Source organism: Amphiura filiformis, chromosome 13, assembly GCF_039555335.1.
Source record: "Amphiura filiformis chromosome 13, Afil_fr2py, whole genome shotgun sequence".
NCBI lineage: Eukaryota > Metazoa > Echinodermata > Ophiuroidea > Amphilepidida > Amphiuridae > Amphiura > Amphiura filiformis.
Genome location: NC_092640.1, coordinates 24,205,678 through 24,228,799, shown reverse-complemented (window position 1 = coordinate 24,228,799; position 23,122 = coordinate 24,205,678). Strand labels below are relative to the sequence as shown.

At 36.5% G+C, this 23,122-nt stretch overlaps 1 protein-coding gene across 1 annotated transcript in view; it reads left to right on the top strand.

The window, feature by feature from the left end:
• Positions 1–255: 255 nt before the first annotated feature.
• Positions 256–23,122, top strand: part of LOC140167518 (equilibrative nucleobase transporter 1-like) — a 31,271-nt gene continuing 8,404 nt past the window's right edge. The window contains 8 exon segments of the mRNA XM_072190824.1: positions 256–365; positions 11,275–11,495; positions 12,417–12,611; positions 13,399–13,462; positions 14,537–14,637; positions 15,859–15,982; positions 17,006–17,106; positions 18,547–18,788. Coding sequence (XP_072046925.1) covers positions 11,305–11,495; positions 12,417–12,611; positions 13,399–13,462; positions 14,537–14,637; positions 15,859–15,982; positions 17,006–17,106; positions 18,547–18,788 — 1,018 coding nt within the window. The 5' untranslated portion in view covers positions 256–365; positions 11,275–11,304.

The window sequence follows — 23,122 nt, the reverse complement described above, 5'->3', positions numbered from 1 at the left end:
TCATATTGGTCTAGCGACGCCCCTGCCATTGCGGATCCCCCTACTAACTTTAAAAGGACTGATTTTTTTACCCCCCCCCTCCCCCTTCCTCCCTTTGTAGGAACCATTTTCTATCACCCTATATTTTTCCCCCCCCCCCCCCCCTCCCCCGAGAATATTTATGATCACTCCTCTAGTTTTTAGGAAAACCAGAAAAACACATTTTGAATTTCGCGGGATATGAACGACAGGCGGTCACTAGCCGGGGCTACCAGCTGCACTTATTGCAAAATCAATTTCGCCAAAGCGACAGTGTGTTTTAGGAAAGTGGTCAGAATTCTTCGTTTTTCACAGAGATCAATTGCATGATTATGCTGCGGAAGGAAGTAAGTATTGGTGTACATTATCCAAGTGTTAGAAAAGCATTTGATATAAAAGCAATGGCCTTTTTAGGCCAATATTTTAATTATTAAATTAAGTAAGCTTACCAACTTACCATAACCTAGTTCCAGTAACTGTAACTCGTCATACCTTAGTAGATGTCAGGTCCGTAGATGTCATTATGTTTATGATAAAGACTGAAGTCTTGCTGGCAGGACTAACCATAACCATGCAATCAATGCCAGGTGAATTCAAATTTGCCATCAAACTGCATCATTGTATATCAAATTAAAGCCCTGGCTTGAGTAGGTATGTGAGCATTCCTTACCTGAGCATGCGCAATATTCAGCCTCTCAGCATAGGGAAATCGCGCCCGGCGCCATTTGAAAATTCATTAACGGTAGTAAATTTTACGCAAAAAAAAAAGAAAAAAATTTTGGGAGGAATTAGATCGAGTTAAAAACAGTTCCAAAGCTTACAAGGTCAAGTCAAAGGTTGAACTTGATCATAACCCGGAAGAGGTCAGATGATTACATGCGTGGTCGCGGCAAATTTTGGCGACTTTCTAGTGGGTTTGAAAGTGACGATTTCGATCTAATTTTTTTTTTTTTTTTACTCTCCAAATATCTAAATAACGGAGTTGAGCGGTAAGTTAAATGGAGCACGCGGTGAATAAAGGTAGTTTTTTGTACATAAAAATGTTTGGTTTGATGAGATTGGATGGATGCCTTGCGCAAAAAGTGAGTGAACTGGGGACTTTGTGTAGTACTGCAATTGGCGACTTTTGCCAGTGAGTGAACATGTTTAACCCGGCATGGTTTTGCGTATACTAATTGAATGGGCTCATGCTGTGGATGCTGGGATAGATTCTCATTCTGTGTCGACTTTGAGTCGGGGGAAGAAGCAAATTTGGACCTTTCCTATTCCTATCCCATCATGCATAGTGCTAGCAGATTTTTGCTATGATAGATGCATGAATGACTGTGGGCACATCGGGTATGATGGCGGGGGGACGGACACATGCCGTTTTTGCCATTTTCCTATTTGATTTTCTAAATGTTCAAATTGATGGGGGCGTACTCCTATGGCCTTCGTCATTGGGGGTAACAGGGGAAAGGGCGGGGTTCATACTTGAGCAGGAGTGACCCCATTCTGATGATCAAGTGAACTGGCCCTCGAGTTTCGCAATGATCTTGAATAGGGAGCATGCGCCAGCCAGTGCTCCAAAGGGTGCCTGCTCAAAAACATTTTCCTGGGGGGGGGGTGAATGCATCAGCTACTGCTTATAATAATTAAACATTTTAAAGGGTGCCCCCTCAAACAAATTACCCCCCCCCCCCCCTTGTATCAGTGAAAAGGTGTACTCGGGTGGGTAGTATCAAAACCGTGAGTTTTTCAATGACAAAAAAATAAAAATAAGACACTTCAACACAAATTTCATCTTTTTGAATAAGTTTTTCTTTATTTTTGCATTTGGTGTTGGCCCTCACTGTGGTTTCCCAGGGACTGCCTTTTGAGGAGAGCAATCGCTCTCTAGGGCCTAAGTGCTCTCCTTAAATCGGATATAGGAGAGTGATTTTTAGATTTCCTTAGTTGACCATTCTCTCATTACATTTTATTGTAAATGTTCTAAACAGCTCTTGAAGGCTCTAGAAGAGCTATTTAATGCTCTCCTGCAAATTCCAAAAGACAGTCCCTGGTTTCCATCCTCTGTCAAACCTGGAATCTGCATCAGAAAACAGAAATAAAACAAAATGTTACTCATACATGTTCATTTGTATATTAGGGGCTATCATTTTCTGGGCTCCCAAATTTACAAAAGTCAGCAACAATAAAATTGTGACCCCCCTATTTCGGCAACAAAATTTTATGACCCCCTCCCCCACCACCCACTGATACACCTTACACGTACTCCTGAAGAGGCTAAAATTGTATTCAGTTTTTTTGAATAAGATAAACACACTATCTGTGGTCATCTTGCGACTCCTGCATTTTGGTCATCAAAATTTTATGACCCCCCTATTTTTCTTTCCAAAACATTATGACCCCCCTGTATATTTGGGAACCCCCTTCCAAAAGAAAATGATAGGCCCTTATGTTCACATCAATACAAATTCAATCAATCTAGGATTACATTTACAGTTCAGTACCAGTAAATAGCAAGACAGCGCTTGTTTCTTAAAATTGTGTACTCACAATGCACAGTATAGGCCTATAAGCATTTTAATATGTGCATGCACAAAAAGTTTGTACAGGAAATTGGCTGAAAAATTGAGCCATTCAAATTAGCATATCTCCGCAACCACATATCGTATGACATTCATTTATGCCTCATCAGTTTTCTTTCATTTAGCTCTTTAATATGAGATTACTTTGATGAGAATCAAAAAAAGTTCAATTTTTTTTGTATTATACCTAGCTTGAGTAAAGAAAGCCAAAACTGAAAACCTTTTTTCATAGCACTTTCCGTAGCAAAGTTACATCTTGTCAAAGATTGACTTTCATCAAAAAGATTCTGCTGGCAAAATTCCCCAAAACGGCATTTCGGGGGTGTTTTTAGATCTTACTTAGTCTCATTATGATAGCAGCTTTTTTTTAATGGAACTGCTATCAAAATCCCTCTAAAATTCCATGTGCGAGTGACTTATCACCATAAAAAATCATATATTTGGGTTAAGTGAAGTATAGACAACATATTTATGTAGGTTTCCTTGACTATGTTAGGTATGCCCACATTGCCTATCATAGAGGGCTCCTTTTTAGTTCAACACCCAACTTGTGACCACAGAAATGGCTTAACTGTGTAATCCCCATAGGAAAGTACAAAAATTTGAAATTTGGACACCAGGAACTTTACGTAGAAAGTAAAAAAATGTCAATTGGTATACCTTGATACAAAAGTTATCATACAGTGATAGTAAGATTTTTTCAAATAAAATCGCTTTTGTGTAAAATGGATCGCCGTGCTGATAAATGCTGCATTACTTGCTTTTTTGTACAGTAATTCTTTATAATTTATTATAAAAGGTACATCGATGATGGTCACAGAATTTGGAATTAAGACATTTGCCCATAACTTTGCTATTTTTTGTCCTACAGACATGGTTGACCCCTCATTTTTTAAGGTGAACAATCACCTTTCCAAATCAAACAATTTCCATGTGAAATATCCTACTTGAAAATTTGATGATCATACCTATTTATATATGTATTGTGTTCTAGGCGAATTTGGCTGACTAGCAAATGTGTTAATTAAGGTTTGCCTGGCATACCTACATAATATCCATGCATGCATGTAGGCCTATACTATAGACGAATCCAAATCCACGCATTCCTACACCTGACTAGCAGCCTTTAGTTGGGTACCCGTCGGCTCCAATACTCCCAAAATGTGAAATGATTCGGCCTTGGCGGAAATTTTAAACTGCATTCCATCACCCGTTAAATTACATCTTTTGCGAAAACACAGGTAGACAAAAGAATGATTAAAGTTTACAACACAATAGGCCCTACAGTTCCCTTCGGCAAAACACACAGCTTCTACATGGTCTATTCGCTGTTGAAGTGACATAATAATCGGACTAACTACACCATATCAAACGCTACAAATGGATGTACTTGCGAATAATAGGACTATGTATGAATAGATGCGACGGGATTACCTGCGGAATTATCTCTATTGTATTATTCTATCTGCACATGCTAAACAGCGTATCGGGTAAGCCAGGGTGCCTGTGATTTTAGGTTTAAACGTTATTTATTTTTTTGGGTTTAGAGTGTCCCTGGACCTAAAGCTAAATGCTACTGCTAGGATCATTCATGGTTGACCTACTAAAAAAAATTGTTTATAGTGTTTTTAATAGGCAAACTGATAATTTGTGTTCACCGGGGTTGGGGTGGGCGGGAAGTCGTCAGGAACTTGTCATTGAAATTGAACAGAAATGAACTGGGCGGGGACTTTTCGAGTAAAAATCGAGTGTATGCTAACTTCCAGGTAGTACCCCAGGGACCCAGGGACCGGGAATGCAATTGACAGACGCTTAAAATAATGCAACTCAAAAAGCGAAAAACAAAAGGTTTTTTCAAAGCTGGATTTGAAGAAGTACCGTATGTTTTAATTTACAGTGAGGCCTACTGTTGCTTCTGGTCATGTTTTTTATATTGGAGTGCGTGCATGTGTATTTTCAAGCGAATCACATGCTTTTACAGGTTTGTCACTATAACTTTAAAAGTTTACATTAGAACCCAATTAAAGTATATATTCTGAGAGCATATACTCAGATGATTTCAGAAATGACACAATGGGAGTCATTATACAGGGTGACCCATAAAATATACAGGGTGTAACAAGCAAAATAAGGATGAAAATATTAATTCAGTTAGGGTTGTCACCCCCCCCCCCCCAACGTACATTGATAATGTAACAATTTGACAAATGTTTAATATTGCTAACTTAATTGCCGGCACCCAGTCATATGGAACTTATGGCGGTCAGGTACTTCCAATTATGTAGATACAGGGTGGTCAAAAATCTATCTATATTTATATAAATTTCTTCTAAAGACCCCTAGTCTGGCACTGGAGATGCAAATCGTCATGATTGCGGTGTGTAACTAGATGTAAAATAAGCTCAACAATCCAGTTTTCATAAAATTGTACTTTTTGGATCAAAATTGAGCATGAGGGCGCTCTTTCAGATTTGTCGCATACTTTCTATGTTTTAATAGTTTTTAGTTTACATAAGTAAAGAGGATCACAACCAAGGTCTGCTTTAAAGAAATTTGAGCCTTTTATCATGTTTCGTTTGCCCATAGCACCCTTTTGAATGTTCCCTACATTAAATCCCTACTCAAATGTAAATCCCTAGTCAATGAACTTAATTAATATAGCAACATGTAATTAGTAATTTTTAATTGTCTTTAAATTAACAAATTCTGAGTGCATACTAATTCAATGTGTCCCTGGCTGTTCAATAGCGGCAACAGTACGGTAATTAAAACATACAAATTCATCCAACTTTGAAGAAAAACATTTTTTATTAGCAGTTGACAACCTTGAATAAAATTGTGTGTGTCTGTGTTTTCGGGTACCAGGAATCCCCGGATTCCCGCCCGAAAATTCAATCAGATGCCCGACACAGTGCAATTTACCCATTACCAACTTCAAAATCAGTGGTGGCGCTAGGAATTTGTTATGGGGGAAGTGAATTTCAGGGGGCAAAATCTGCAAATTTTAGCATAAAATTGCCATAAAAAGTGGACATTTTCGTACTTTTGGGTTTTTCATGGGGGGCAACAGGGTTTGGCAAGAGTTCTGACTGGGGGCATTTGCCCCCCCCCCCCTGCCCCCTGTGGCACCGCCACTGTAAACAATCGAATATGTTGGAAAATCACTAGTGAACTTCCATTTTTTTTTCTACACCCTGCTATGACGAGTACATACAGTATTTGTGTCTGATTAATTGTTGTAAGCAGAATCCATGCGCACAGCTGACTCCCCTTTATACACACACATAAAGGTCAGATCACACAAAAGATGGATTTTTAATATCATGAAAAACAACAAAATACGCACAATTTGCAAAGCACAATTTGCATAACAAATATCAGTGCAATTCCATTTTACGCTAATACACTGTTTCTTTTTCTGTAGGGATACTACACAACACTCCCGACAACACTGTGTTAATGACAAATTAACATTGACATTATAGATAAACAAGTTAATTATTTGCAATAAAATCTCATGTTATTGAGCGATTCTGAACTTTATAATTAAGCTCACAAGTCATCAGTCTTCAGAGAGTTTCTGAAAATGCGGAATAAAATATTTTATAAAAATCTTTCTCCTGACCGATTTTAACAGGGTTTGAATAAACTTGTGCCGTGGACACGCTAAGAAGAAAATTGCCCTTGAATTTTACAAATCGGCTATTTTAGAAGCTATGCAGTGTGGGTAATATGCCTCAGAATATCAGATAGTACAAGTTGAGATTATGTACAATTACCGTGATTAGTCCGAGTATAGTCCCACGTCCAGTATAGTCCCACCCCCATTTTTGAAAAATTCCAGAAATTGTAATTCATGGTTGACCTAAAAAAATACTTAATCCATAAACAAAGGAAGCAGAGAGGGATGCTAAACGTGATACTTTGCCTAAAATTGTGAGTGTGATGAAACCTAACCAATTATACCCAGTGAAATAAGGCACAAGGTCACTCAAATGTTTTTCTTCATCCAAAATGTCAGGCCATCTTACTCAGGACTCCTAGACAGATAGCGTCATAGCAATGTGCCTAATATCCAGCAAACTGGGCAGCGCCAAAATGTTATTGACACTTTGAACCTTCCCAATCTTGCGCAATATCCGGTATCGCATCACAGTTTGCTATACAATCTAGCCAGTTTGCTATGCAAGTTCCATATGCATATATAGCTATATATATTTTGCTACGCAAGTTTTTACACATGTAATGTGTAATTAATGTAATGTAATGTAATGTGTTTCTTTTAATCGGCCATTATTTACGATCATTTCAAAGGAAAATGTCACAAATGAACAGTCTAAGAACCATTGCACAGAGAGCATTTTGAAACCTGTTTTAAAACTATACAAGGATATGCTCGGCAAACAAAAGAGCATGATAATCTATTTTTATTGCCATTATTGGACTGGTTCATTTGGTTGGCAAGTCGTAATATTTCTTATTCTATAAAACAAACATGTATATTTATGTCAGAGATGGGCCTTCAATAGTGTCACAATATTTATAGGCTTATTTTGAACCCTCAGTTTTTCTAGTGCACGCCATATTCATCATGATGCAAATAAATATACGATAAAAATTGCTGCTCAAACTGCTATACAATATTTGAAAACTGCTATACAAACTAACATTTGCATAGAATTTTGCTATACAAAAATTTGACACTATCATGAACCCTGCCATTGGCTCCTGTAGACACATAGATCCAGTCCTTGTTGGCCCATAATAAAGTCGTTACTAAGCATGGTTAGCCCCACTAAACTGTTTCACAGGAGGTAAATCCATTTATTGTATATTTATTGTATAGATACAATAAACTTAAATATTACTATATATTGTATTGTATATACTGCCATTTCATAAAGACCACATTGGATTATTATCTTAATTCATGTTTCATCTACATTGTAAAGCCAGGTGGGGTTTATGATACAGTCATTATTATTAATTATTTGTTAGTATTTTTTTTTTAGTATTCCATATTATTACACACAATGTATAGGTCTGTATGATAATGAAATTACACCTGGAATTTAAAATTCTATGCACCTGAATTTTGCAATGGTCCATGGTTGGCAGGATCAGTGTGGATACTGGATAGCAACACAGGTGTTGCATGATTGTAGATTTAATTAAATATTAAGTATGCTATATCTGTGTACTAGATATTTTATTAGTATTACATGTAATTTGTAATTCACTGTTCTGAACTGTTGTGTGGTTTCTTTTACTCAGTTTCAAACAGCAACACATGGAAGCCTATTGGTTAAAAAATATTTTCACAGGCTTTTAATTTGCGGTTCTGAAATTAACCGCTAAAGGTGCGAAAATAAAAGCCTCCCCACTATAGTCTGTATATCTACCTCGAGTCACCGGCACTAGCTTTTAAGTTCAGCATGTGCTGTGTTGGCTTAGCATAGTTCCTTGCGTGTACATATTCAGCATGTTGATCGCGTGCGTAAAAGTATGTACATGCACCAAGTAATGCTAAGCTAACACAGAACATGCTGAACTTCAAAGCTAGTGCCGTGATTCGAGGTAGATCTCAGGTTATATACAGTATGGTGTCATCAATTATTATCACTATAGCTTACCTGGGTGATTATTTTTGTCTGAATTTTTTTCATTGACCACTACAAAATGTAGTACGGTATCATCAATTATTATCACTAGCTTACCTGGCCTGGGTGATTATTTTTGTCTGAATTGTTTTGCATCGACCAGTGGACAGTACAGTATCATCAATTATTAGCATGAACTTATACTGGTTACCTGGATGCTTATTTTTGTCCGAGTTTTTTTATTTCATTAAATAGTGGACTATACAGTATGGCACATTGTCATCATCCCTATATCTTCGTGTGAAAAATTGCCGTGATAGTGCCGCAAATCCTCTTGTTTATCAACAGCTACGCATGGCGATTTTGTTCGAGATAGGCCGAGTGACTCAGGCTAAGCATACAATTGACTATCATATGAGATACCACAGAGTTTCTATATTCTACACATTATTACGATTTGTGCATGCTCTAGTACCCCATATGATGTTTCTATTACAAGAAAAATCGATTTGTTTTCAGGTAAAACCAGGGTTTTGTTTCCAGTACACTAACTAGAAAAGCAATACACTAATTAGCGGGGCCTTGCAGCTTGCTGTGGATATCTTTTAATGCATTTTATAAGTAAAGATTTTGAAATCAAAGTAAAAATTGTGATATATTTAATTTTGAGAATTACAATTATACTTTATAGGTATAAAGGAACACGTTTAGCCCATTCAGCTAAGTTCCAGGTGCAAGTCCTATAACACAATGCATATGAAAACTTTCTTTATCTGTGTCAATAATGGAATATTGATTTCAACGGAGAATGGAGCTGTATAGAAAAAATATTTATAATACAGGGTGTTGACACTGTGTATGGTATCATCAATTATTATCAGTACATGTAGGCTATACACTAGCTTTTAGTAACTGGGTAATTATTTTTGTCTGATTTTTTTTTTACATTGACCAGTGGAGTTGATAATTCCAAAAAATTACGAGCCTGGCTTTAATGTACAAGAAGCTGGAAGCTGGCACAGGTCTAGACGTTTACCTGCTGATTTTCTTCAATTAAATTAAATTAAATTTTTTACACCCAAAATATTACACATTTGTTGACAACTTGATGAATAAGGACTGTATAAGCGGAATCTCTGAAATTTGTCTACAGAATTTCAACAAAACTGTAAGTTTGCAAAAACAATGGCCATTTGGGAAGGGTCAATCAAATCAAATGGATTTTTGTTAAATTCTGTCAGAATTTTGGAAGACACATATGAATAAATCTGTTAGGTAGCTGATGGTGTAATAATGTCAAGATTTGAAGTCAAATTTGGAAAGAATTTTCAACAGTTTTTCGGAATTACATGTGTAAGAATATTACAGTAGATGATAATTGCTCCTATACCGTGATCCATTTGGCTTTAATTTGTAACATATGTTATGTGAAGGATTCAAACAATGTAAAAACCATATGTGACTAGAAGTGATGTAATTATTAAAATGATAACGGTGTTCATGCATGTGCATTGATATCGACATATCACATGTGAACAAGAAGCCATATACAGTGAGAGCCAGCTGGGGAAGAGTACAGTATATCGACTGCTCAGTAATTGGGTAAGTGCAATGGCTGCCATGAGTAGATCAGTACAATATACTGTGTGTAAATTGCCAAATGTTCACAGGGCAGCTATTGCACTTACCCACTTCTGCCACTGAGCATTCGATTCAATTATTACATGTAAGTCTTGTCCAATGAAAGTGGATTCATTAGATTGGTTTCTGTTTTCCGTCCGTACCATTTTAGGCAATATTTTCATTCTTAATTGACCATACTAGCCTAGGTAATTACAAAATACACTTCTTCATTACAACAGTTTCGTAAATGTTTTAGGTCTTTTATGAAAATTCATTCCTCATTCAGAATGCAGTTTGGTGTGTCTGATGTGCTCTCATGTCCCACAAAAACATTGTGCAAACGTTGTTATCCGATCCCTTGAAAGTAAATTAAGGAAGATAATGAATAATAAAATGAAATGGCCACATCCTCCCAGATCAAAATTATGAAACAGACCAAAGAATCAACTTCCATTAGCCTAACTGGGTAGCACTAGCTCAACAGTGTTACATGTATGCTATATATACAATTACAATAATACAAAGAAGCCCTGGATATAACATTCAACGTTTTTTTTTAATATAACACATTTGAATATTCATGATAAAAATATTATTTACATCATAATTAGATAAATTATACATAAAACAGAAAACATCAGAGATGAAATATTATAATCAGTCAATTTATGCAACAATCATATAATTTTGTAAAAGTTCCAAACACAAAACACTAGTAACAAAATTAGTAAAACATTACAATTTTGTATGTGTGATTTGCCGAATGAGTTGATTTTAAGGGAATATATATCATTGATATGGGTGTACAAATGACTAAATGAGATTTTTAGATTTTTAAAACACAACGCCGAAAATTATAATTTGCTCGATCGTGTGCCTATATCATTTTTGATATATTTTTTAATGATATTGATGTATATAATTCATTTGGCATTATGTTTTTATTGTACTTATATAAGAATATATTATTATTATACTAGTGAAATTACTGTATCTAGTGATGGTTTCATTATAATTTCTTACTATAAGAATATATATATAAGAATAAATTATTATTATTATTATTTCAAGTGAAATCCATACACCTATAATAGATGTAAGACATGATCTTAATCTCTTACACAGGGAGTGTGAATTTCAAATAGGACTCCCTGAAATCTACACTTCCTGTGTAGGAGATTAAGGTCATATCTTCCACAGTGGTTGCGACCCTGTGTGGATTTCAACTGGAATATCCCATTTTGAGGAAAATGAGTTGATGAGAGTCTCACCTGGTGCATTTAGAACTGGACATCTTGAAGAACTATCTGTCCTGTTATTTAAGAAAAACGTTTTAGACTTACAATGTCAATCTTTTGAGGTATGGAAGCATGATCATAAAAGACAGGAGCATGTTGGACTGATAGATCTTAAAGAATTTGCTGCAAAATTGCTATAAAACATTTCTCTCTTCTTGATTTTAGGTGACATTGATCTAACCACCTACCGCCACCATGCCTTTCAAACTAAGCGCACTGTACATTACCACGCTAGTATTCTGCATCGTTGAATTCCTCAGTTTCAGTGGGATCATCTATGGATGGGGTGCACTAGTATTTGTCCTGAAAGAACAAGGCTATTTCACAGATGATTGTCCAGTGAATTCAACTGAAGTTATTACGGAAGTACCGAATAGCACATACAGGTAAGGAACAAAATCAAAGTGTTGCTTGAATATAAGCACCTGGGAAAGCCAAACAACACAATTTTCCAAAAAACGGAAAGCACCATGATTTCCCGGAAAAAAAAGCTAAAGAAGAAGAAGTTATAGACCCTAAATTACTTGTTATTCAAGTTTAAAACCAGAGAAATACTACTACTACTACTACTAAAAATTACAAATTCTGATGTTTTTCTTCAAAGCTGGATAAAGTAAACGCATTTGCAACCAAAAAATGCAATTGTGGCCATGAATACCGCAATCATGTTTTCCTCATGTGCTTACTTTAATATGTATGAAATTTGTACTTAGAGCACGGTGGCCGAGCGGAAAGGGGTACGACTCATAATCGGAAGGTTGCGGGTTCGAGCCCTGGCGACGCTATCGTGTTGTGCCCTTGAGTAAGGCACTTTATCTCGATTACTCCTCTTCACCCAGGTGTGAAATGGGGAGCTGTTATGAATACTGTCCATTGAGCGCCGCCCAAAGGTATGAGCATGCCTTGGGCATTGTATGGCAGCTGACATATTCTAACGACGGCGGAATAAATGTAAAGCGCTTTGGTACATGTTCACATGTGAAAGGCCCTGTATAATACCAACATTTATTTATTTTTTTTTTTTTTTAGTGAAACAGGAGTGGGCAGTGGTTACAATACACTCTCTGGATAATTTATACTAATGTGTAGCTATGGGTCTCCATAAGTGTTTCCACTATTCATTCATACAAATTAAGTATAGTCTCCGTATTTTGTCGTTATGATGTCACAAAGTGAGCACATCTTCAGGAAACAGAAAATGCTATAAATATATGGAACATGTGGTTTTTGGTGAGAAAATAACAGACAAAGATACATTTAAAAAATTTTATTTGGTGAGTTTTTACTCAATTTGAACCATATTCCAGGTACAATGATGCGAATGGTGAGTTGAACCAAGGTGCCAATGGCGGATGTGACATCAACCAGGGGGGATGTAAGCAACAAGATGAAATGCTAAACCTTGTCTTCACAATCAGTGCCTTCACCCTCCAAGGGAGTGCTTTCTTCTGGGGTCTTATCTATGATAGATTAGGTACCAGAGTAACAAGGATATTATTTAGGTAGGTACATGCATAGGCGTAGATCCCGGGGGGGATGGGGGGATTTATCCCCCAATATTTTGCCAGGGGGATGCTCCATGCAATCATCCCCCCCAATGTTGACGCCTGAATATAAGTTTCTGACCAAATTAACCTCATATTTGCCCATTTTAGCCCCAAAAGTACAATTATTCCACTTTTGCACCATATTTCATCAGTTATTTCTTCAAAATAGCACAAATTTTCGCGCGGTTCGCGCGCATTTGCACCATTAACTTATTCTGTCGCCAAAAGGTGCTGCATTCACTATACTTCAAGAATTTTTTCCAACCCCATCCCCCCCCATGTCAAAAAGAAATCTACGCCACTGGGTACATGTGACAATCAGTGCCTTCACTCTCCAAGGGAGTGCTTTCTTCTGGGGTCTCATCTATGATAGATTAGGGACCAGAGTAACAAGGATATTATTTAGGTAGGTACATGTGACAATCAGTGCCTTCACCCTCCAAGGGAGTGCTTTCTTCTGGGGTCTTATCTATGATAGATTAGGGACCAGAGTAACAAGGATATTATTTAGGTAGGTACATGTGACAATCAGTGCCTTCACTCTCCAAGGGAGTGCTTTCTTCTGGGGTCTCATCTATGATAGATTAGGAACCAGAGTGACAAGGATATTATTTAGGTAGGTACATGTGACAATCAGTGCCTTCACTCTCCAAGGGAGTGCTTTCTTCTGGGGTCTCATCTATGATAGATTAGGGACCAGAGTAACAAGGATATTATTTAGGTAGGTACATGTGACAATCAGTGCCTTCACTCTCCAAGGGAGTGCTTTCTTCTGGGGTCTCATCTATGATAGATTAGGGACCAGAGTAACAAGGATATTATTTAGGTAGGTACATGTGACAATCAGTGCCTTCACTCTCCAAGGGAGTGCTTTCTTCTGGGGTCTCATCTATGATAGATTAGGGACCAGAGTAACAAGGATATTATTTAGGTAGGTACATGTGACAATCAGTGCCTTCACTCTCCAAGGGAGTGCTTTCTTCTGGGGTCTCATCTATGATAGATTAGGAACCAGAGTGACAAGGATATTATTTAGGTAGGTACATGTGACAATCAGTGCCTTCACCCTCCAAGGGAGTGCTTTCTTCTGGGGTCTCATCTATGATAGATTAGGGACCAGAGTAACAAGGATATTATTTAGGTAGGTACATGTGACAATCAGTGCCTTCCGTCTCCAAGGGAGTGCTTTCTTCTGGGGTCTTATGTATGGTAGATTAGGAACCAGAGTGACAAGGATATTATTTAGGTAGGTACATGTGACAATCAGTGCCTTCACTCTCCAAGGGAGTGCTTTCTTCTGGGGTCTCATCTATGATAGATTAGGGACCAGAGTAACAAGGATATTATTTAGGTAGGTACATGTGACAATCAGTGCCTTCACCCTCCAAGGGAGTGCTTTCTTCTGGGGTCTCATCTATGATAGATTAGGGACCAGAGTAACAAGGATATTATTTAGGTAGGTACATGTGACAATCAGTGCCTTCACCCTCCAAGGGAGTGCTTTCTTCTGGGGTCTCATCTATGATAGATTAGGGACCAGAGTAACAAGGATATTATTTAGGTTGGTGCATGTGACAATCAGTGCCTTCACTCTCCAAGGGAGTGCTTTCTTCTGGGGTCTCATCTATGATAGATTAGGGACCAGAGTGACAAGGATATTATTTAGGTAGGTACATGTGACAATCAGTGCCTTCACTCTCCAAGGGAGTGCTTTCTTCTGGGGTCTTATATATGGTAGATTAGGAACCAGAGTGACAAGGATATTATTTAGGTAGGTACATGTGACAATCAGTGCCTTCACCCTCCAAGGGAGTGCTTTCTTCTGGGGTCTCATCTATGATAGATTAGGGACCAGAGTAACAAGGATATTATTTAGGTAGGTACATGTGACAATCAGTGCCTTCACCCTCCAAGGGAGTGCTTTCTTCTGGGGTCTTATATATGGTAGATTAGGAACCAGAGTGACAAGGATATTATTTAGGTAGGTATGTGACAATCAGTGCCTTCAGTCTCCAATGGAGTGCTTTATTCTGGGGTCTTAACTATGATACATTTGTTAAGGGATCTAAAATGAGCGTTTATTATGCGTTTCGACAGTATTTTTTGTGGGACATGAGAGCACCTCAGACCTGTCAATTGCATTCTGAATCTGAAGCATGTCTTTCTGATATCAAATAATTTTCATTTTTGAAAATCACAATATAATATAAATTTTATGACAAATGATAAAAATTTGATATTTTTCAAAATTTTGATATATAACAGTCCTCGAAGTAAATTATATAAATCTAATGACATATTCTTAAAGTGTATGTAGCAGGGAGGAAAAGCCGACGGTCAATTGAAAATTTTGACCTTTCATATTGAAGATATGGATTTTTTCCCAAAAAGACCTAATTTTTTTGGTGTTTTGGGAAAAAAAAAATCCATATCTTCAATACGAAAAGGTCAAAATTTTCAATTGATCGTCGGCTTTTCATCCCACCTACATACACTTTAAGTATAAATCATCAGATTTATAAAGTTTACTTCAAGTACTGTTAAATATCAAAAATATCAATTTTAATGATTTGCCATAAAATGTGTATTAAATTGTAATTTCAAAAATCAAAATTATTTGATATCAGAATGACATTCTTCAGTATTCAGAATGCAATCGATATGTCTGATGTGCTCTAATGTCCCACAATAAATACTGTCCAAACATTCATACCCCAGCCCTTAATAACTAAACTACAGGGTGTCCCTGAAAGAACTGTATCGTCAGAAACTTGATTGTTTTGGTATTTTAACACCACAACTAAACATGACTAAATAACTAGTGTGGTTGTAGAATAAATACGCTATCACATACTTTGTGAATTTTGTCAATTGACCGTTCTTGAAATATAAGAATTTTACAAAACTCCCTCATTTTCAAACTTTCGCAGATTCAAATATAAATCGATGATCGGTGCTAATCAGTGCACAAAGCGTCTATTGTCATTGATAAATATTTTACTCCATGGAGCGGATTGAAAATGAGGGAGTTTCAGTAAAATTTTCTATTTCAAAAGCGAGCAGATCAATTGTCAAAATTCAAAAAGTATGTGATAAACAAATGGAAAAAATGATGATCATTTGCAAACTAGACAGTAATTGCTATCTTAAATTCTGATATGCATACATATCATCATAATTCACTTGTCTGATTTTATTTCAGTATAATTGAAGTGTGTGGATGTCTACTTATAGCATTCAGTACTAAAGCAACATCTATAATGGTGATCCCAGCAATGGCTTTCTTGGCTGCAGGTGGGATAGCGGTTCTTATTGCCAATATGCAGGTAGGTGATATATACTACGCCAAGAAAGTATCCTTACACTTGAAAAATAATCACAGTTTCAAAGCTAAACCATATTGGGATAAATTTGTTTTTGTAATAGATGCACCATCTAATCCTGCACATTATGACACCACATTGAATCCAATGTGACCTCAAGAAGTAAAGTTACAAGCAATTGAATAGTCGAAGGTCCAGTTTTAAAAGTGACAAATTTGCCTATACATAAGGCGCAAAAAGATTCCAACAAGCGTAACAAAGAGACTACACAGTTTCTTCAATGAAGCTTTATTTAAAGCAGTATTTATTTCAGTTTTTGCTTCTCTGTACTTTTCATAACTTGCATTTTATTTGTCAGCTCTTTTATTTCAGTTTTTTTTGTTCCTTTTGTTTTAAATCAAAGGCACACACAAATTAGCCATTTACCACTCTCAAACCAGATGTCTAGTCCGTGGAGTTTTGAATAGGCCAATTTGTCACTTTTAAAACTGGACCATCGTCTAATCAAATGCTTGTAACTTTGCTTCTTGAAGTCACATTGGATTCAATAGGGTGTCAAAATGTGCAGCATTAGATAGTGCATCTATTAAAAAAACAAATTTACCCCAACATGGTTCAGTTTTGAAATTGTGATTATTTTTCCAAGTGTAATGATACTTTCTTGGAGCAGTATATATCTTGTTTAATTTGACCTAACACTTTCAGTACACTAAACGTTTCTTAATATTATCTTGATTCCATTGCCTCCTCCAGTGTAGCTTTGGAAGTTGACATATGGTGGGATGTACTGTACTGGTTCCCACCAGGCTTAGTGGCTGTTTTGACACTTCATCATCTCCTTTAGATATATGTCCCCTCATCTCTGTTTATTATTATCATCCACACAGGTATCAAATCTATTTGGGCATAGGAAGTCTACTATAATGACAGGACTCAGTGGCTGTTTTGACACTTCATCATATCTGATGGAGCTCCTTTAGATATATGTCCCCTCATCTCTGTTCGTTATTATTATTATCCACACAGGTATCAAACTTATTTGGGCACAGGAAATCTACTATAATGACAGGGCTCAGTGGCTGTTTTGACACTTCATCATCTATCATGCTTTTTGTTAAGGTGAGAATGTAAAAATAATTGTGATAGCTTAAATATAATCTGTAAATGGTTTCTGATGGAAATTTTTTGATTGAGAAGTTTTTGACCAAAATGAAAGATATTTGCTTCAAAGAGATTTTGATAGTGAACAATGACAGGTGATCAAAAGAAAACTTGTGAATAAAGTTTGTTCGGCTTATATAAGGCGAAAAAATATGACTCATAACACCATGTATTGATATAGAATAGCGTGGACACAATTGGGCGCAGTGCTTACGCTAGTTGTATGTTGTGTAATGTGTGACTGGCGCATGCTTATGTGAATTTATGCAAGTGTAAGTTGGGACATTATTGACAGTAACATAAAACGAATAATTTTGTGGCAAGGGGTGGTAGGTGGCAAGTTTTCCGTTTTACAAAAAATGGGAAAAAATCATGGAAACCACAGAAACAGCATTTTGAAAATTAAGTTAAAAGTTTAAGTTCAAAATATTGGATAAAAAAATTCAATCATTTACAATAAATAATTTAACAAAACTTCTTGTTATTTAATCATTTGAATGGATGGGATAGCCAACCACCATCGTTTCATGCACCCTTATGGCCATATCACTTAGAAATCATTGTGTAAATCCCAGATTGGAATTCAGAACTACAACTGAGCTCTCCAAAAAATCCTACATGGCGAGTTGGCGACATTCATATATATTCTATAAAATATGAAAATAACCTGGTTTTTTTAACAGTTAGGCCATAGATCACAAAATGCTGTCCAGCCAAGGTCAAAGGTCTTAATTTACATATTTCACATTTTTCTATTCTAAAGTTTAAATGAGTATCTAAATACAGCTACCATTGGACTCCTGTGTTGCATTTTATAATTTGTGTGCTTATAATGCTGTAATTATCCCAATACAATATAATGCTACTAACCAATCGTAAGTGCGTTGGCATATAGTTGGATTCACTTCCGCATTATGCACACACATCCCCACATGCTGGTGTACATTGCACAGTATACGCGAACATTTGTCAGGCTGTGTTCATTCAATTGAAATTTTTACTGTAGTGCTCATTTTACTAGTAACTACATTAATGATGCATGATACTATAACAAAATGTCTTCATCTTTGTATTGATGTCACACAGTCTTCTGGCTATAACATAATAAAAAATAACAAAAAGCAAAGTAAATCACCAATTTTTTTAAAAACTTTTTTCTGGAGATTCAGTCAAAATGATGTTTTAATCTCTTTTACTTAGGGAGCCAACTCCCATATCTGGGAAGCAAGGGACATGTTGAGTTATAAAAAGTTGACCTCTAGGTGATTTCTGTGGGTCATGGGCAATAACATGCCCTCAGCAATGACAACTTTGCACCAGGTCATGACCTCTCTGACCTTTTGACCTTATGTGATATTAGAAACTTAACCCACCTCTGTTTATATTCCATCCTCATTCATTCACAGCTTGCATCTGAAGCCAACATCTCGATTACGGATATCATTCCTGTTCCTAGCCGGCTGAACGCTACTATTTAATATTAATACTTTCATACTGTTACCAAGTAAACATATCCCATATCCTCTACCCCCTGGCTATACTGCCAGAGGGGTTAGGAAGGATGGGATGGTTGAAATTCAGCATCAAGGTGAAGAAGACAATGTCATGATGGAAAATGTGGCGAGATCAAATGGGGAGAATCCAAAGGGTATATTAACAAACAGTGTTCGATTTACAACATTAATTGTGTGTAACAAAAAGTGCTATGTAATATTTGAAGAGCTTGTTTCTAAACCATGTTAAGTCCACAAACACATGTTTCTGATTTACCTGTGCGATATTGCAATGGGTTGTGATGCTATAGGTATAGTAATTTCAGTTGGATGCACCATTACAAAGCAAACAGTGGATGCATGCACAGTAACAATACTGTGTGAGGCCTTTGGTTCCCAAATGAGAACAATAGTCTGCATATTGTTACGCAGCGTTCTTGTGGTAAATAATGGCTTGTTGATGGTACAACTCAATGTTGCTAATGTCAAACATGTCAAAGTAATTGTGATTGTATCACACAAGTAAATGAGAAACATGTGGTTGTGGACTTAACATGGTTTGGAAACAACAAGCTCTTCATTTGTTTTGTATAGCAATTCCAAAATTTTGCATAGCAATTTGTTTTCATATAAAATGAAACCATCTCCTACCTCATGCTAGTGGCTAATGAAACAAAAGGTGAAAAACAGGGTGAAACTAAAAGTAGAGTTCAGTTCACTGGAATTTGGTGTGAACTGGGAGCTAGTTTTATTAAGGGTGGTCGTAACCCTTGAATTATGGAAACTTTTGGACCTCATAATTGCTAAATTATTGGTCTAATAAAGTATATAAAATTATACTCCCAAAAACAGGTTTTTTTGCCCCAAATTTTTTCGAACCACAGAACAATTTTTTTTTAAATTAATTTTTAAAAAGTAGATAAAAATATCTAGGACCCATTTTTTATTTTTTTGAAATTTTATCAACTTCACCAAAAATATTTGAAATTTGGGCGAAAATCAGGCTTTTTTTATGATTTAGGGCCAAAATTTAGTATTTTTTTTAACCATTTTTGGTGCAAATTAAAAAAAATAAATAAAAAAGCAGGTCTTATATATTTTTATCTAGTTTTTGAAAATTAATAAAAAAACATTTGACTCAAGAATTTTTTTGTTACGTGGTCCGAATGTAATCCATTGCATGTTGGTAGGTTGACAGTATAATTTGAAAACATAATTATCATTCATTCATTCATTCACTTTATTTATACACGGTTACATGTTCAAAAATATTTGTTCTTCCACACGTCCGTGGTGTAAAACATTAAACATAAAACATAAAACAAGATTAAAAGATATTGAGCTTACGGCAAGGAGCACTGAGTGGTCACATACAGACATACATGGAGACCTTTTTTAATAGTCAACAAGATGGTCAATATCAAGTATTATATTTTCTATTTTTCATAAATTAAATATTGTGTTTTGTTGTCAGTATCACCCAAACCACTGCCTTTCACTGAACGTGACCTTTGCTCTCTACTAGTATTAGAGGTCTAGCCATTTACCAATTACAATAAATACCCCACTTGGGGTTTATTGTACTAAAACTGTCACTTCTAAGCAATGTTTTGTGTTGTTTTAATATTAATAGATCTGTCAAATTTACTAAATATAAATAAAATAGTGGATGGTTTCAGGTAAAAGTGATTTGAAGATAAATTTTTCCATTGCAATTTTATGCTATGCATTTCTAGAATTGTGTCGCAATTAATCCAAAATGAGGAGCATATTGCGAGGTGACACTGGGTAAATCGAACACTGTTATAACAAACATATATGTGTACATCCATATCAAAACGATGCACTTGTCGGCTGCTACATGTGTCTCATTTCAAATAATAGCTAGGAATAAGTAATGAGACTTATCTGAAATGGAGGTCACTTCAAATCATCCCTAAGTCACATGGTTAAGGAATGTTCTCTGTATTCATAAACCATGTGACTTGGGATGATTTGAAGTGACCTCCACTTGAGTTGAGTCTGGTATTTATTCTTAGCTATTATTTGAAATGAGACACATGTAGCAGCCGACAAGTGCATCGCTTTGATATGGATGTACACATATTAGAGTGTATTAAAGTCACCAAAGTTTGATTTTAAGTGCTATTTCCAAGACACTTTTCCAAAACTGGTTACTAACATGGTGTCTATGCATTGGTGTTGAATTCTGCTCTATTTTGTGACAATTGAATTATGCATGTTTATGTTCCAGCCAAGGAGATAGAACCAAAGAGTACCTACTCTACCATGTATGCTTGTCCCTCATGGAGGGCAAATAGTATACCTTCACGCCGTGATAATTTTGCTATGTGCCCGGGAAACTTCAAGCGTTTGGTTGTTGGCATTCTACGAGTTGTGCCAGCACTGAGTTTGCAAACCTTTGTAACACTCATGCTAAGGGATGCAAATTTTCGTTCAATTCTGGGTTCTTGCCAAAAAAAGCATAATTTACACTATTTGTCCTCCATTAGCATCAAAACAATATGGCGGATTTACCATAGCATTACACGCAGGGCACTTGGTACACTTTGGGCATCATCTCTTTGGCTTCCACACATCAGTATTTTTCACTTCAAAGCTAGTAGATTTTCATTTCTTATTTATTTAATAATCACTATATTATTTCATTCTTAGCTATTGATTTAGTTCCTGTTTTCTGTCTTTTATATTACTGTATTTTCCTTTATAGAGCATGTAGTATATGAAGAGCTTTGTTGCAAAACCCCTTACACCCACTTAAGCAATTTTGAGAACACATCAAAAATCATCAAAACAATCACTGATATAAGGGGGTTTTCAACAAAAGCAGTTTTTGGCGGGATGCTCATTCTACCCAAGCATCCCGCCAAATACTGCTTTTTTTGAAAACCCCCATAACATTACTTATGTAATGCAAATACATCATGGTATAGAGGGAAGAACAAGTGTAAAATACAGGTCCTGAGGTATTGAATGATTGAAACTATTTCTGGATATAAAACCCAATATAAACCATGTTGTATTTGTACATCATAAATATTAGACAGGATCAGAAGCTTTTTAAGCTTACCTAGTCCTCATTCATTGTTGCACTGTTTGGGTATCTATTCAGCAGAAGATTAATCAAATCCACAGTGGTCTATAAATAATCATTGTTTAGGCCAAGGCTAATGCTGGTTTCATACTTTCTGCCGCTTGCTGCTGAGCGGCGTGATGCTTCATCATGCCGTTTGCAATTGTCTGCAAGCGGAGCGGCACACCGCTGAGCGGCAGCGGCATGACTCTGAAAGCCATTCTTGCCGCTCAGCACCGCTCCAAAATCATATTTTGTTCTCATACGTCAAGAGCGGCACCGCTCCGAGTTGACTTGTATTCAACTCCCAGCGGTGCTGCTGCCGCGACAAAGCGGTGGAGTGATCAATATATCGGCTTTCTGCTGGTCACCGCTAGCGTTTATGGTGCGACTGCGCAGTGAAGTAAAATCATCTTCAAAGCGGCAAGCGGCAGAAAGTATGAAACCAGCATAATAATCGGAGGCTCACAAACAATATTGGCAACACAGTGAACCTTCTTAATTTTCTGTCTTGTGTGGGGATAATTAAGGGGTGCAATATAAAAGATGCAATATAAAATGTACAGTATCCTCACATTTGTCCCCTTTGCATGCACCACACATGAATGCTGGGTGATAGTCAAAATACTGCACTCGGGGGATGGCACAATTGACCAATTAAATGACAGGATTATATAATTTGAGACTGAATTAAAAAGACTAGTTTGCTTGTGACGTCCTGTCAACCAAATCAAGAATGCCATAATGCACAGGTCCGCAACCAATTATGCTTCACCTTTGCCCTGACATCAGATGCAAACTATTAGTCTTTTTAATTCGTTCTCAAATTATAGTACCTTCTATAAAGATATTTGCTTGTATATGTTTTCACCAGGTGCAATTTTCTGCCTGTTCTCGTGCCGTTTGTTGGCTCTTGAAAGTGTTTCATGACACTATATGCACCCTCACTACTAACTTTTTATTTTCCAAAGATATTAGACCTAGAAAGAACCAACTCTGTCATATTAGCAGGCTGCTCATGGAGAGCAATATAGTGTACTAATTTTGCTATGCACCCATAACTTTGGATTTAAAGTGTGTGCCTGTTTGTGTGTAGTGTATTATGCCAATAGCACACACTAATTGCTACAAGCTCAAAGGTGCAAATGATTTTTTATTTGGGTCCTTTGTGTGTAACAAACCAGCATTACGGATAGCATTATACAGGGGCAATTCTGAGTTGGTTCTCTTGTGTATAATCTCTTTGGTATATTCACAAAATAACTTTTGTTTTGTTTTTTCATTCCTCTCAATTTAGTGCTTGTTAGCCTGCATATATGTGACACGATCTGGTCCATGGAGGCCAAAGGAGGCATTTTTGAAAATTGGGTTACTATAATTATTACCTTATACAAA